Source organism: Plutella xylostella, chromosome 17 (assembly GCF_932276165.1).
Source record: "Plutella xylostella chromosome 17, ilPluXylo3.1, whole genome shotgun sequence".
NCBI classification, from domain to species: Eukaryota; Metazoa; Arthropoda; class Insecta; order Lepidoptera; family Plutellidae; genus Plutella; species Plutella xylostella.
In genome coordinates, this window is record NC_063997.1 from 11,517,941 (window position 1) to 11,534,096 (window position 16,156).

General features: G+C 41.2%; 2 protein-coding genes across 3 annotated transcripts; both read left to right on the plus strand.

Moving 5' to 3' along the window:
- Positions 1-207: 207 nt before the first annotated feature.
- LOC105383218 (beta-1,4-N-acetylgalactosaminyltransferase bre-4-like) lies at positions 208-11,706 on the plus strand. 2 transcript variants are annotated; one of them, XM_048626802.1, is made up of 5 exons: positions 208-346; positions 411-518; positions 9,885-10,250; positions 10,395-10,751; positions 11,198-11,706. In XM_048626802.1, the coding sequence occupies exons 2-5, from the start codon at positions 457-459 to the stop codon at positions 11,385-11,387; spliced, it is 975 nt and encodes a 324-aa protein (XP_048482759.1). In that variant the 5' UTR covers positions 208-346; positions 411-456; the 3' UTR covers positions 11,388-11,706. The 2 variants fall into 2 exon arrangements, with proteins under 2 accessions (XP_048482759.1, XP_048482758.1); XM_048626801.1 differs by having other exon boundaries at positions 208-518.
- Positions 11,707-12,203: 497 nt separating this feature from the next.
- Positions 12,204-15,833, plus strand: LOC105383217 (vacuolar protein sorting-associated protein 41 homolog). Its single transcript, XM_038108944.2, has 2 exons — positions 12,204-12,760; positions 13,296-15,833. The coding sequence occupies exons 1-2, from the start codon at positions 12,328-12,330 to the stop codon at positions 15,380-15,382; spliced, it is 2,520 nt and encodes an 839-aa protein (XP_037964872.2). The 5' UTR covers positions 12,204-12,327; the 3' UTR covers positions 15,383-15,833.
- Positions 15,834-16,156: the final 323 nt, after the last annotated feature.

The window sequence follows — 16,156 nt, forward strand, 5'->3', positions numbered from 1 at the left end:
GCTCGGGCTAGCGAGTAAAATAGAACTGAGTATATTGAAGTATGTATCTTCGTCTCTTTACTGCTGTCTGTGATTCACAATATCGTATCACAATGTTAGCATCGCAAGCTTGCTCCATTGTTCCAAGGAAATATTTCCACAGATTATCTTAAATCTTATATATTTTGAATGTTGACGTTTGGCTTTTTTATTTTTATTTAAAAAACATTCTTGGCGCTGAGGATTTGTTTACATTAAATAAATACATGGAAATTAAATTATTTCACGCATAATAATCCCAATTCTACGTGCTATTAATTGAATTTTTAAATACCATTAACATTGAAATAAGCTGCGGCATTTTTAAGTAGGTAAACAACAAGCGATTTGGTTATAATAATATTCAAAATAAGACATGTCTACATTTTCAGGTCTTTTCCTGATTCATGTGAAGTGTTAGCTTGCCACAAAACTAGAATGGCGAAATGGTCCTGGGGTGTGTTCAGCAAGCTCCTCCAGCTCCATAACCTGGTGCGCCTGTAAGTATTAGCATATAGTCAGAAAAACTTAATAATATTTGTAGTCATGATGGATTTCTTTCTCAGAGAAACTTTATCCATTAGATAAAAATAAAAATACATATGTACCTAGTTAACTTGCGGGAGCGTCGGACGAGCTTTTTAAAAACTAAGATTAAAATTAAAAGCTTAATTATTAGCCACAAAGAGTTTTATTCGCGACTAGCTCCGATAGAGTTTGATACCGGACTGCCGAACAATGCGTCTTGCTTGTTGGTTACAAAAATGTTTACTCAGCACATCATCGTCTAAGGGGCGGATGTGCTTCTAAGAAAGCTTACTGTTTAGTCATCATAAGTGTGGGAAATCATGGTGATACAGTGTGACTACAGTGTATAACTCCTCCCCCCTTAGATGGAAGTCATCAGGAAAACTGTCTTTTCTTGATGGCTTCTTTACAAAAACCTAATCTATATTTTATATATGTAAAACTTAATTTCTAATAAAAGCAGAGGACAGTATAGTTGTCCTACCCTAGTCATTCACTATTTCAGAAGCAAGGGTCGCGGGTCAACTGCACTTTCGTCTGAAGCGGGACTGTCTTTTTTAGCGACAAGTTGCTGACAATCACGCTTATAACATAAGGAATATAAAACTAATCTGTACTTAATACATAATACAGATAATGCGGTAATTACAATGACATAGAGCACTAGTGTTCCTAAACTGATTGATTTTGTATTAATACCACTGATAGCACTTTCACTTATTACACTTTTCTTCAGTAAATAGTTAAGGTGTTGTACCTCGTCCAGGTTGATTCCTTTCAGGTCTACAGGCTCTGCGTGCTCCTGTTCCGGGAAGTGAAGATCAGGCAGGTTTATTACGGGAATAGCCTTGTATTCAGATTGTAGAGAGTGGAACTTATGTTCATATAGCTGCATGCTCCCAACATGGATGTTACATTGTTGCTGTAAGGTTATGACGTATGTTCCTTGGATGGGTTGGTGTGTGACGTCATTGCCGCAGGTTTGTGTAAGTACCGTTTCCTGTTTTACATATACAATCCATGAATTTGTAGAGATACGTTGGATTTTCACCTTTTCAGATTCTATACGGCGTGGTGAGCAGTGGGATAACTCAGTGTTATACTTCATTAGTTGTTCGATACAGCTTTCTTCGAGATAGGGTATTAATTCGTTTTCAGTGCAGAGGTATTCGTCGGCAGTTATCTCCTTACACGGTCGGGCTAATGGGCGGTACGTTGTTCCTTCGACGATGAGGAAGGGAAAGTCAGGGATTACAATAATTGTTTGGGAATTTTTGGAAATAGGTAGTGGAAATAATTTAAAGTAATTGTAAGAGCTATTACTAGTAAGTGGAACTTCTATAATGAACATAATTTGATCCTGTTTCATATATGATTTTACCGACAATGTTTCCTCTATATTGATTATGTTTTCCTCGTTTACAGAGTACATTAAACTGTTATGTTTATTAATAAATTTTAATACATTTGATAGTTCTATGGGGTTAATTATAGACTTATGCAATACTTCCAACTTGCCAAAAGCTAAAGCTGTCTCAATTTCGCTTAATTTAATATACAATGTTCTAAAATTAGTTATGAATAGGTTAAGTAATCCAAGTACATAGGTAGAGTATATCGCGTTATTTTCTTTAGTTGAAATATCCTTGACCATCTTTTCAACCCTGCTTAGTCGCTCTTTCATGATTATGGTATTGTTATTTATAGTAACGGTAGAGTTAAGAAAATGATCCATTATTTCAGAAATTAAGGTAATTTTGTTCGATATGGCTTGTTCTCTATTACGTATTTCGCTAATCAATTTATCATAACGAACTGCATCTTCATGATCGAGATTTCCACTAATAACTTTTATGAAGGAGCCCAGTGGATTAAGAATACCACGTTTAATTCTCTTAATAGGTACTAGCTGCTGGTATTTTTCAATAACTTCGTCACGTAAGTATTCCACATGTGTCTTTAATCCAATAAACTCATTCTTGAAGGGTTTGTCCGTATTTAACATTTTACTAAATTCAGAGTATTTTTGTAAATTGAATGAGATATCTCTACTTATTCCGTCTAATGCTATGGTTTTAACTATTGACCACTTATCTTGTTGTAAGAATGCTGTGCCTAACTTAACCGGTAAGATTCCAGGATTTTTCTCAATTTTTACTAGTTGAAGGGCCTGGTTGGGGAGAACTGTTGTCGTCCATACGAGGAGAACGACGCGCCACCTGTGGAGGACGTTTAATATTTTTAATTGGGACTTTTGTCTTTCGATCTTTGATGTCTATAGGAACTATATTTCGTTCAACCGGTCCGCTAACTATCGCCTTTTGGTACCTAGGTTTGTCTTTTGATTGTCGTTTATTTACTGGCTTGGCAAAGGCTGTTTGTCTTAAGGATAATTTCGGTGAAGTTTCACCGCCTCGTTTTTCTTTGGTCTTTTCTTTGGAAAGTTGCATTTTCTCGGCTAAATGTTGGTATAGTGTCTGAGTTCGTTTTTTGTGGTCCTTAATTAGCTGTTGTTTGTAATTTTTGTCAAAGTCGGTATTAAATGTGGAATTTAACTCGGTATGGCCGAAAACAACTTCAAAGGGCGTTAAGTCGGTTGCACTATGTATGGTGTTGTTATAGGCCATTATTGCGTAACACATCACGGAGCTTGCGTCTGTATATTTCCTTTCATATTTGGCTAATCGGTAGATCTCTATAATTGTGGAATGAAAACGCTCAACGATACCCATTGAGTTCGGGTTGTTGGGTGTCCCTATATGTAGCTTTATTTTGTAAAGATCCGTCAGTTCTTTAAAGAGTTCGTTATTGAATTCTGTTCCGGGGTCGCAACTGATTTTTTGGGGAATTCCGTAGAAGGAGAAATACTTGATCATTGCTCTTACGACTTCCGGTGTTGATCGTGAAGGTATTTCTATGGCCTGTCCCAATTTACTAAATGCATCTACTATGGTGAGGTAATATTTTGATTCTATGCTGAAGAGATCAATAAAGATTTCTTGAAAGGGTGCATTCTGTGTTTGGGTTAATTGGAGGGTCGGCTTAATGGGTTTCCGGTCATATTTAGATACTCTACATTTTTCGCATGAATTTATTACTGCTGAAACAGTTTCAATTAGTGAGGGTCAAAAGTATGATCGTTTAATTCTTTTAACCGTTTCAGAGATACCGCGGTGGCATGTTTTCCCTTCGTGTAGTTTCAGGATTATAGATTTTTGTTCGTTTTCGTCTTCTACATAAACTACGCGCTCTGTACATTCATAAAAATTAACTGTTCCTTGTTTGAATAGTGATATGATGATGTCAGTAAATTCCTTACGATGCTGTTTATTTTCAAAATAGATGAAGTATTTTAATTTAGGCCTGATATACGATTTCAGGAATTGTTTAGTAATATCCGGGTTACCTAATGGAAGGAAAACTTCTAGTATTTTCTGTTTGTCTCTGGATAAGTCTCTAACTTGCAATTTATTACTAAACCAACTAAATACAAGTATCTGGTTAGGCTTAGTGTCTATTGCCTCGTGTAATATCGGTATCCCATGGGATTCCATATCTATGGCGGAATGAATAGTTTCGGTGGTTGAAGACTCAGATCGTACGGGAAATTTTATAGTTTCAGCGGTACTTTCCGCGTCCGATATAATTGTGATGGGACTAATCGTGGCTGTGCGTTCCGAATCTGATATAGTTATTGTCTTAGAATCTTTCGTGTCTCGTCGGTTCGAACAGTCGATTATTTGTTTAGTGACGTCATCGAGATAACTTTGTAATCTCTCGTCTTTGTCGCCTATGTTTACTATCATAGAGCTGTCGTCTTGTGATTGCTCACCGCCTACAGCATTGATTTGTATACGAGAAAGGGCATCGGCGTTGGTATTTTGTTTACCATTCTTATGTATGATGTTAAAGTCGAATTCCTGTAGACGCAAACGCCAGCGTGTGAGTTTACTATTCGGTTCTTTAAGTTGGTAAAGCCAAACAAGTGGTTTATGGTCCGTATAAATCTGGAACTTATGACCATATAAATAAGGTCTAAAGTGTTTGGTTGCCCAAATGATGGCTAAGAGCTCGCGTTCGATGGCGCTGTAGCGTTTCTCGGTATCTGTCAACGTTCTACTCGCGTACGCAACGGGTCTGTCGCTGCCTATTTGTCCTTGGGATAATACGGCGCCTATGGCTACTTCAGATGCGTCTGTAGTTAGGATGAATGGCTTAGTCATGTCTGGATACTGAAGTATAGGGGCGTTAATTAATAGTTCTTTACATTTTTGGAATGACTCAACGAATTTACTGTCATGAATTATCTTTTTACCTTTCTTTAGACATGCGGTGAGTGGTTGCGTCACTTTGGAGAAATCTTTAATAAAACGCCTATAATAGCCTATAAAGCCTAGGAAGCGCTTTATCTCTGTTTGTGTCTGTGGAATGGGATAATTAATTACTGCCTGTATTTTATCATTATTAGGTTTCAGTCCCTCTTTTGTTAATGTATGGCCTAAATACTGCACTTCCTTACGGAGAAATTCGGATTTATCTAACTGTACCTTTAGGTTAGTCTGTCTAAGTCTGTCGAATACTGCTCTTAACTTCTGAAGGTGTTCCTCCAGGCTATTACTATAGATTAAGATATCGTCCAAATATACCAGGCAGTGAATGCCCTGCAATCCCCTCAATATGTTATCCATTGCTCTTTGGAAAGTTGCAGGCGCTGTCTTGAGACCAAAGGGCATTCTTAAGAATTCGTAGTGACTGTTCTGTGTTGAGAACGCTGTCTTTTGTCTGTCTGCTTCAGAGATCTCAAGTTGGTGGTATCCGGATGCTAAATCAATTGAGGAAAAATAGGTGCTTTTCCCTAGTTTATCGAATAAGTCACAGATGTTTGGTAGGGGGTATTTATCATCGGTGGTAATCTCATTGAGCCTACGGTAATCGATAACCATTCGATATTTTGTTTCACCCGACGCGTCGGCCTTTTTGGGAACTAAATGTACCGGGGCACTCCACGGGGAATGCGATTCCTGAATTACATTATCTTTCAGTAATTTTTCTACCTGCCGTTTAATTTCTTCCGCTTGCGCCGGTGCCTGCCTATACGGTTTGACGTAAATGGGGTCTTCGTTTACAGTTCTTATTTGATGCTTGACTTGATTCGTAAAAGTTAAAGGCAAGTGTTCTGTATAGAATATATCTTTATACTCCTCACAAAGACTGTAAATAGCTTGTCGTTCCGGGTCGTTTAAGTGATCTAATCTCAACTTTGAAAGGTTGTCTGTCAATATCTGGTCGACTTCGTAGTTATTTTGATTCAATACCGTTTGGTTTAGTTCACACGTTTGATGAATATATTCATTTACTACAAAGGGTTTTGTGAAGGTTAGAATAAATTCCGTATCCAGAGTATTTTGGATTATTGTGGTTGCAAAACCGTTTTCGCATTTAACTAAGGCGGTAGGCATTCTAACGCCATCGCAAAATTGAAGGTAGTCCATGATTGCATCACCGTTTTCAATGTTCGTGGGAATTTTTATTCTTTGCTCGCAGCGTGGAGCAACTATAATCTCGTTAAAGGGGGTGTAAATTATTGGAATATTCGCGGATTTTGTATGTAATATATTATTTTTCATGTCTACTTGTGCGTCTAATTGTTTCAAAAGGTCACTACCAATCAGACCATCGTAGCGTCCATCGACGTCATACACATAAAATTTATGAACTTCCGAGCTATTAAATATTTGTGGTAGTGATATAACTGCAACTTCGCTATGCCGGCTAGATGCGTGAGTACTTATGACTTCAAATGGTTCGTACTGTTTACAGTTGTTAAAATATTCACTAGCTTTGGCTGGACTAATGAAAGAGCGAGAACTGCCCGTGTCAATCATAAATTTCGAATTAATTTCCGGAATTTCAATATAGGGTAGTTTTAATTTAGGGGTGCAATTCAAGTTTATCACTTCCGGTTTATGGTAGAGGCCATTATCTGAAAATTTTCAATATTTTCAACATTAGTATTTTGTTCGTTAGATTGAGCTTCACCACTGTCGTCGTTATACCCTGTGTCTTGGTCGGCTCGCTCATAATCATAACACTCTACATTATTGGGATTGGGATCATACATTGTATTGCATTCGTCACTCTCGCATTCGTTTATATTGTACAGTTCGTTCATACGAAAACCTTGGGGCTTCGCTGGGGGCGCTGTACGCATACTTACGTCAGTGTAAGGGACTTTCTGAAAGTTTGGTTTATAGCCAAACTGCTGGGGCTGCAGATTTTGGGGTGGTCGGTAGCCAAACTGCTGTTGTGTAAAGTTGGGTTTGTATCCAAATTGGGGTGTAGCACCTAACTGTGGTCTGTACCCTAGGGGTTGTTGCTGCATTTGGGGCTTGAACCCAAATTGCTGAGGTTGATGAGTTGATCTAAATTGATTACTTGGCGTTATACCAAATTTAAATCGGGGTTGTGATTGGGGATGTTGCTGCTGAAAGTTAGGTTTAGAATTATTATTATTCTGTGGAATTCCGAATTTAAACGTTTGTGGCAATGGTACAGCCATTGTCTGCGAAGTCAATTGTGTTGGCTGCGGTTTTGGTGGTTGAGGTACGTTATATGGTGCTTTCATCATTTTATTTCTTGCATTATACTGATAGAGGAAATTCACTTCCTCCAGGACTATGCTTAGGGCATTTTCCAGAGAAGTGCATCCCTTAAGTCTTACGATTCTTAGTAAATCTTCGGGGAGGTTGTACAGAAATACATTCATAGATGTATTGTTATAGATTATTGTTTTCGCGCTAATTAAGTTTTCATCGGTTAATTGATTAACCTTAGCTAATAAAATTGATCGGACCTCCTGAATCCTACCACATAGTTGCAAATAAGATTCTCCTGGTTTTATTTTTAATGTTTCTAGTTCAATGGCCAAGCACTCTTCCGACCTAGGGTCGCCAAAGTGCTGGGTCAGCAGAGCCTTTAGTTCATCGTATGATTGGAAATCAGCTCTCTCGCTGATGAGAGAAGCAGCATTACCAGTAAGTTTGCTGGTAATACTTTGCATAAGAAATTCATTACGCTCAGGGGTACCTTGGTACTTGGAAATGACATATTCACATTTTCGCAAGAATAGGTTTAGTACATTTGTTTCGCCTGAATAAGTTGGTATTAGTTGCAGAACATCACGGGGAATGCTAGTCGCCTCAGTCATCTCGAAAATGTGGATATGTTTCACTTATTATCTAATACACAATATATTACGATATAAAATAACACACAAGATATAGCACACAATTATAGATGAAGGGGATCGAACCCTTATTAACTTAAAACTAGCACAAGATAATATAGTTAGGTACACAATTAATTACAGTTTACAAAGTCTAGGGAATCGAACCCTATTTAAATAAAATCTGTTAACTAGGTTTTATTAAACAATGAACAAGAATTTGATTGTTCTAAAGTCACACTAATTTATGTAAAATCGAGGGAATCGAACCCTGATTTTATCTATTTATAATAACTACTAATTACTTTAATACGAACAAGAGTTTTATTGTTCAAACTAAGCTATTTTTAATTAAAGGATCAAGAATTTGATTGTTCCACTTACTTTACAATACACACTCAAAGAATTGGATTCGAGGAAATGGGAAAACAGAAAAGGATTTTCACTTACTGCCCCACCGTGTACTGCATGCTCGTCCTCGTTAACGAATTTATTTGGTTCGCGGATCACCCACGTTCTTGCACACACGACAAGGGTCGTTTTGTCGCACTCAAACGTTCGTTGAAACTCGAAATCGCGGGATTTCTGAATTTGAAGAAAGTCCGCGGCGAATAACAGCGATTTAGGGAAATCCGTACGGCTGCGCCAGTTAACTTGCGGGAGCGTCGGACGAGCTTTTTAAAAACTAAGATTAAAATTAAAAGCTTAATTATTAGCCACAAAGAGTTTTATTCGCGACTAGCTCCGATAGAGTTTGATACCGGACTGCCGAACAATGCGTCTTGCTTGTTGGTTACAAAAATGTTTACTCAGCACATCATCGTCTAAGGGGCGGATGTGCTTCTAAGAAAGCTTACTGTTTAGTCATCATAAGTGTGGGAAATCATGGTGATACAGTGTGACTACAGTGTATAACTACCTACATAATAGATGTTGACGATTATTATCCCGAAAAGGGCAAAACAAGTCACTTGCTTTCACAAGCAGTATCACAATTTTGGAATGAGTAGAATAATTGACAATACATTTGCGGTACCCTAGGTTTTCTTTTGATGTTTAACTTTATCATAAGAGCATGTAGTATAATTCTTATTTATCCCTTGGAATGTTGAAGCACGGACCCACATGAGATACCAAATTTATTTTAAAGTGTCTGATTTCCTGCTAATCAAGCATAAAACCATTTTACTATATTATTTATAATTTTATTTCCTCATTTTCTTTTAGATAACTTTCAATTTACTGAACAGCACAATGGTAAAGTTTATATTGAATGTTTTGAGCCCGCCTGTGACTTTCAATATCCTTGCCCAGAGTTATCAGCTTTCTTAACAGCACCAGACATCAGCAATCAACAATCTCAAGCTTATCTGACAATAACACTCAAGCCATAGACTCAAACACAAGACACCAAAATGTAACTATTATAAGTTCATATGCTTAAAGTACATAGGTAGAGCATTAACTTGGTTTCATTCTATCTATTTATCATTTAAGTAGTTAAATTATTATATCTACTCATACCTATCAAAGTGTCTCCATGTCTACAATCTCTCCACTTAAACTATAACTAACTAGGTAGATACTTCATAATTATCATAATCTTCTGCCAATAATATTCCACAACTACACATACACATCAAAGGACATAGCCCTATTTCTCTCCAGTTTATTATTTATGATAATTATGTAAATAGTTATGTAGATTTTACAGGCTGTAATGAAAGGTCATTACATAAGCCAATAATTATTGTAGAATTTTGGAAAATGTAAGTCTAGGTCACCCAAATTGGTCTAAAATGGGAGATAGATGTACGAGTACAGGGTGGTGCGGTGACTTTAGATCGCTCTGCGAAACTGGATGGGGCAGTCTGGAGCATGTACTGTCACTGTCATGCGCGCCACGCTTTCATTCCTGCAAATGAACGCGAGCGATGTAAACTATATCTAAACCGCGGTGGCCGGCGAGGCGCACCCGCCCCCTCTTTCCGCTTCTCACTCCTTCGGCACCTAAAATGTCTTCTCTGTGCTGTCTCCTTACTTGCACATCTATAAACCACTTAAGGGTTACCCAAGCCACGGAATCTTGTCAGATGTAAAATTATATTTCCAGATCAATAGGATTGTCAACGCTGGCATTCTTCTTAAACTTTGGCAGCTTCAACTATGACCATATACCATTAGACGAAATAGACGCCAACTTATACAAACATGTCAATCCGAACTTAAAGCTGGACCCTAACAAGCCAGCATGTGATTACGGGTTTATACACGAGCCAGATGGGCCTATGCTGGAGATACCGACGAGTTACGATGAGTTCCTGCCGACGGGCATCGCGAACGGGAGCTTCCTGCCGAGCCACTGCAACCCGCAGCTAAGCGTGGCTCTCCTCGTGACGTACAGGAAGAGACAGAAACAGTTGGACATATTCCTGCCTTACATTCACAACTATTTGAGGAAACAGAATATTCATTACAAGTAAGTCATCAATTTTATAGAATGTTTTGTGTTGTTATTAAACAGTTTCACCAAGCAGTATTTTGAAAGATGGAGACTTTAGCACTTATATCTTTACTGAGATCCATCCCACTCAGTAAATAACTTACCTACCAAAACCCACAGAATATTCCTGATCGAACAACAAGACGACGCACCGTGGAACAAGGGCGCCCTCTACAACATCGGTGCTCGCCTCGCCATGGACGAGCGGTTCCCGTGCCTGATCCTCCACGATGTGGACCTACTGCCCCGGGACCCCCGCAACCTGTACGCGTGTCTGCAGCAGCCGCGGCACCTGTCCGCCAGCGTGGACCGGCTGCGCCACGTGCTGCCCTACTGGTACCTGCTGGGAGGCGCCGCGGCCGTACGCGCCGATCAATATAAGCTGGTCAATGGGTTCTCAAACTTATTCACCGGGTGGGGTGGAGAGGATGACAACTTCTCGTTTAGACTGCTGGATAATAATCTGCAGATACTCAGGTCAGTGTTTTAAGTATCAAGGGCAGAAATAACAGATGGCCAAATCCAAATGCACATGGAAACACCTGTAATGGCAGGTTTTCTGCTACAAGTATAATATTCATACAGCAACACTGCAATAAAAAAAATCTGCAGTGTGGTGTCGTATGAAGGTTTTACTAGCGCCATCTATGATTTAGTTTTTTTAAGGGACCATCATAAACACTCCCATTGTTTGCTCCTGCCTCTACACGGGATCACTATCGACGTAGATAAACCTCACTATATCGTGATTCGCCATAAATACGCTTTGATTGGTGGAACGCCATTTAAACGAGTTCACCGACATCGATAACGAACCAAATTTTACCATGGTCTTGCCAAATTAGTTGTTTGATCGCCACAAATAAAAACCTCGATCATTATCAAAGTCACACAGTCCATAACCTCTCTACCTCTCCCCGCAGGTTCCCAGAGCGCGTGTCCCGCTACGCCATGCTGCCGCACGTGAAGCAGGCGGCGGTGAACCCGCGGCGCGCGGCGCTCCTGCGGCAGACCATCCCCGACCAGCGCCACGACGGACTCAACTCCGTCAAGTACATAGCCATGGAGGTCAAGAAGTATAGGCTGTATACGCTGATTGGGGTGCGGTTGTGAAAGCAGGGCTGGGAAATAGGATTTAAGGGTAGCTAATTAATCATCGTCGACAATCACGACAATGATTAATATTTAACTAATATTTTTATTTTTTTATGTAAACTATTTCATAAAAAAATAAAAATATTAGTTATGTAAACTATTTCTACTATCTTTCTATTTATACATGGCTCAAGCAGATCTTGAGTGAGAATATGAAACTAGTCATTTACAGGGGTACTACCTAGGTACTGGATTAGTTAATAGTGTGAAAATGTGATTTTTCTTTTGTGTAATACGTAAATGCAATAAGTACATATATTTTGTAAGTATTTAAAAATACATTAAATCAAAGTTTTTTTATAATTAGCGTTTTATTTATTTCATGTTGATAATCAATAATCACTTCATGGTATTGGTTAGTACGATTACCAGCTTTCATATAAATGCGATATGTTTTAGTTATTTATCGCACGCAGTTATATTACAAAATGCCTATTGGATTTGTGGTATTGATTCGTCATTGGCCAGGGGATTACAAAAACATTCGCTCGTTGGTAAAAGTACCTTGACTTGGTAAAGGGCCTTTGTGAAATAGTGGTAGATTATGACTTTTGACTAGTACCTAATTCTAATATTCTACGTCGAAAAAATAAATCATTCCATTACTGATTTGATGTGGTTGTTTCGTTGTTTAAATTTTGCTTTTATTATGAAGACATCGACCTCAAGAATTTGTTACAAATGAAACTCAAAATACGGAATCATAGAAAATATTTTTGACATCATTATTATAAACGAACGGACCATTTTTACAGCTGCTGTTTATGTCATGTACTGTCACTGTCATTTTCTGCTGTCAATCTGTCAAAACAAAACAATGAATGAATAATTTTGAAGATTTTGCAATAATAAATCATGTAATTTTATTATTATTGTGAATATAATCAACCCACCAACAATGGCTCTAAACCTAGAGAGTTGTGACAGCTTGCCGCCCGACGAGGAGCCCAAACTAAAATACGATCGTATGGGCAACGACGTGCAAAACATCCTGCTGAAGGACGCCGTGAGCTGCATCCGCGTGCACCCCAAGTTCATCTGCCTGGGCACGCAGTGGGGCGTGGTGCACCTGCTGGACCACGAGGGCAACACGGTGCCGTTCGGCGCGGGCGGCGCCAAGGAGCTGCAGGCGCACGCCGTGGCCGTCAACATGATCTCCGTGGACGAGGCGGGCGACCACCTCGCCAGCTGCTCCGACGACGGCAAGCTGCTGGTGGCCGGCCTCTACGCCGCCGACAACGAGCACAGCCTCGCGCTCGGAAGGGTTGTGAAATCCGTGGCACTAGACCCCAACTACTACAAGTCTGGATCGGGACGCAGGTTTCTTACAGGTGAGGTTTCTTTACAGTCTGTCAAAAAAGAGTATAAAATGGATATGGATAGGTACTCAATAATTTTATAAGGCAGTGTTTAAATGATTTATTTCCTGTGTTTCTGCACAAATCTAACCCTTAGTTAGAATTTACGAGTGAGTGCTATATTTAGATTCAAAATTAATAAGGGTGTTCATTGTTATAAATAAAGATTATAAATTGTTATCTTATTTTTACATTATCATTCACTATTCCTCAATATCAAACAAAGATAAAGAGTTGCAAATTTACCTACCAAATTCATCCTCTTTTTCTACTTTATTTGCCAGGATGAGGATGTACATTGCACAGTACTACAACATACTACCAACATGTTATTATCCTAGATAGCTATAAAATATTGGGTTTGGTATTGGAAATCAACTAATTTATTCAATGTTTAATCAACCTTATTTCACAATATATTACACTACATAATAATTATGTATATCCAAACACAATCATGCATATTTAGATATTGTTTACTGTAACAAGTTTTCTTGTGTTATTTCAGGTGACAATAAATTAACACTTTATGAGAAAACCTTCCTAAACCGGCTCAGAAGTACTGTCCTGTGTGAGTGTGAGGGCTACGTGCAGGCCATGGCGTGGTGCGGGCGCTTTGTGGCGTGGGCCAGCGAGGTGGGCGTGCGCGTGTACGACCTGGTCGCGCGCTGCTCCCTCGGCCTCATACAGTGGGAGAAGAGCCCCACACGCTCCATAGAAGATTACAGATGTAATTTACTGTGGTCAGCACCAAAAACTCTCATGATAGGTTGGGTGGACACCATCAGAATATGTGTCATTAGGAAAAGAAGCCAAATTGAATTACAAACTCGAGATGTAACCGAATATCTAGTAGATCCAGTATACACATTTCAAACAGACTATTACATCAGTGGACTAGGTCCACTGGATGATCAACTAGTCTTGCTTGGTGTACCTAAGGAGCCAGACCCTGAAACAGGCAAGGCGCAGCGGCCTGTGCTGTCCGTAGCTGACTATAAAGACTGTGACTTTAGTGAGATCTCCACCGACTGCCTCAATATCAGAGGATATCAGGAATACTCCTGCAATGACTACCATTTAGATATGCTTATAGAAGAAAATAGATTTTTTATAGTTTCCCCTAAAGACATAGTGGTGGCGAGTCCATACGACATAGACGACCGCGTCAGCTGGCTCACAGAACACGGCAGGTTTGAGAAGGCACTGACGGTCCTGGAGGAGGTGGGCGGCAAGACCTCCAGGCACTCCGTGAACACGGTGGGCGTGCAGTACCTCGACCACCTCATGGCTGAGCAGCTATTCGAGGAGGCCGCCATCCTCTGCGCCAGGATATGCAAAAATGACAAGGTCTTGTGGGAGAACCAAATACTTAAATTCGCTGAAGTGAATCAGCTTAGAACTATTAGTCCATATGTACCTAAAATACCGGAGCAAGCACTGAGCTCACATATCTATGAACTCATCTTTTATGAATACCTTAAAGTAGATCCGACAGGCTTCCTCAAGTTGGTGAAGGAGTGGAATCCAGCCCTGTATAAAACGGGCGTCGTCATCAAAGGAGTGCTGGAGCACCTGCTGACCACGGAGGTGGACAAGAACCTGTACCTGGAGGCGCTGGCCACGCTCTACTGCTACCAGAAGAAGTACGACAAGGCGCTCAACACGTACCTGACGCTGCAGCACCCCGACGTGTTCACGCTCATCGCCAAGTACAACATGTACGACGTGATCCACGACAAGATCCTGGAGCTGATGTCGCTGGACGCGGCGCGCGCGCTGGGCGTGCTGCTGGACCGGCGCGCGCGCGCGGCGCCCGAGCTCGCGGAGCGCCAGCTGCGGCGCCACGACCGCCTGCTGTTCCTGTACCTGGACGCCTACAGCAAGCTGGAGCCCGCCGGGCGCTACCACGGCCGCCTCGTGCAGCTCTACGCCAAGTACGGCCGCGACAAGCTGCTGCCCTTCCTCAAGAGCAGCGACAACTACCCCATCCAGGAGGCGCTGGACGTGTGCCAGAGCAACCAGCTGCACCCGGAGACCGTGTTCCTGCTGGGCCGCATCGGCAACACGCGCGAGGCGCTGTCCATCATCATCGAGCAGCTGGACGACGTGGCGCAGGCCATCGACTTCTGCCAGCAGCACGACGACCGCGAGCTGTGGGAGCAGCTGATCCTGCGCGCCGTGCGGCGGCCGCGGCACCTGGCGCTGCTGCTGCGGCGCGTGGGCACGCACGTGGACCCGCGCGCGCTGCTGCGGCACATCCCGCGCGGCGCCGCCGTGCCCGACCTCAAGCACGCGCTGGCGCAGATGCTGTGCGACTACCGGCTGCAGCGCTCCGTGCAGGCGGCGTGCCGCGCCACCACGCTGCGCAACTACTTCGACCTGCACGCCAAGCTGGTGGCGGCGCAGGCGCGCGGCACGCCCGTGTCGGACGACGTGCTGTGCTGCGCGTGCCGCGGCCGCCTCATCAGCCGCGACCTGGCCGGCGCCTCCGACCTGCTGGTGTACAACTGCCGCCACGCCTTCCACGTCGAGTGCCTGCCCGCCGCCGCGCCGCACGACCGCTGCGCCGTCTGCAACGCCATCAACATGTAGCCACCACCTACCGACTAACACTGTACTTGTATATAGCTGTATTTATGTTGCTTATAATTTTGACACTGAAATGAATGCTGGCGTAATTTTTTACATTCAGAACAAAAAAATACCTAAGTTGTATGAAGTGGTTTACCACTTCTTGCATATAGTATTTTCTTGTTCTGAATTTTGCTAATCACTTTAATAGTAGAAACATATTTGCAGATAAGAAAGAAATGAGCCTGTCGAAGGTCTTTCTGAACGAGTTTTTAATATCTACCAATATGCTTCTATCTATTATGCTCAATAAATAATGTGTGTAAGGTAATCAAATTTAGTTAAGTGCATATAATATTTTTCCATGTATAACAATAACTAATCCAAAAGACATTATCAGCTGTGAAGCTGCACTACATTAATTTACTTACATATAACTATTTAATAAACTGTAATGGTGCTTTTATATGTAGACCATTGTTTCATGTAACTACCTTCCTACAAATTATTCCCCTGGAACCCTGAACTATTGATACTATAGATACATAAACATGTTAATAAAAAAAATAAAAAACAATACACCCGACTCAGCGTTGTTCTACGGGTACAAGTGGGTACAATACAATACAATCTATGGCGTGGTGCAGCTGTTGTGAGTAGGTACCCACCTATCTACTCTTACTCAACTAGGTACTCTGATGCTGATGCCTCATCCAGACTCACGCCAAGAAGACCTGCAGGAACACTCGAGACGCGAGAGTAGGATGAGTTCCTCGCCTTCTCGTTCTCTCGCTC

Coding starts and splice junctions, on each gene's coding strand:
- LOC105383217 (XM_038108944.2), top strand. CDS start 12,328: ATGGCTCTAAACCTAGAGAGTTGTGACAGCTTGCCGCCCGACGAGGAG. Junction 12,761..13,295: donor GGGACGCAGGTTTCTTACAG/GTGAGGTTTCTT, acceptor GTGTTATTTCAG/GTGACAATAAATTAACACTT.
- LOC105383218 (XM_048626801.1), top strand. CDS start 457: ATGGCGAAATGGTCCTGGGGTGTGTTCAGCAAGCTCCTCCAGCTCCAT. Junction 10,251..10,394: donor AAACAGAATATTCATTACAA/GTAAGTCATCAA, acceptor CAAAACCCACAG/AATATTCCTGATCGAACAAC. Junction 10,752..11,197: donor AATAATCTGCAGATACTCAG/GTCAGTGTTTTA, acceptor CTCTCCCCGCAG/GTTCCCAGAGCGCGTGTCCC.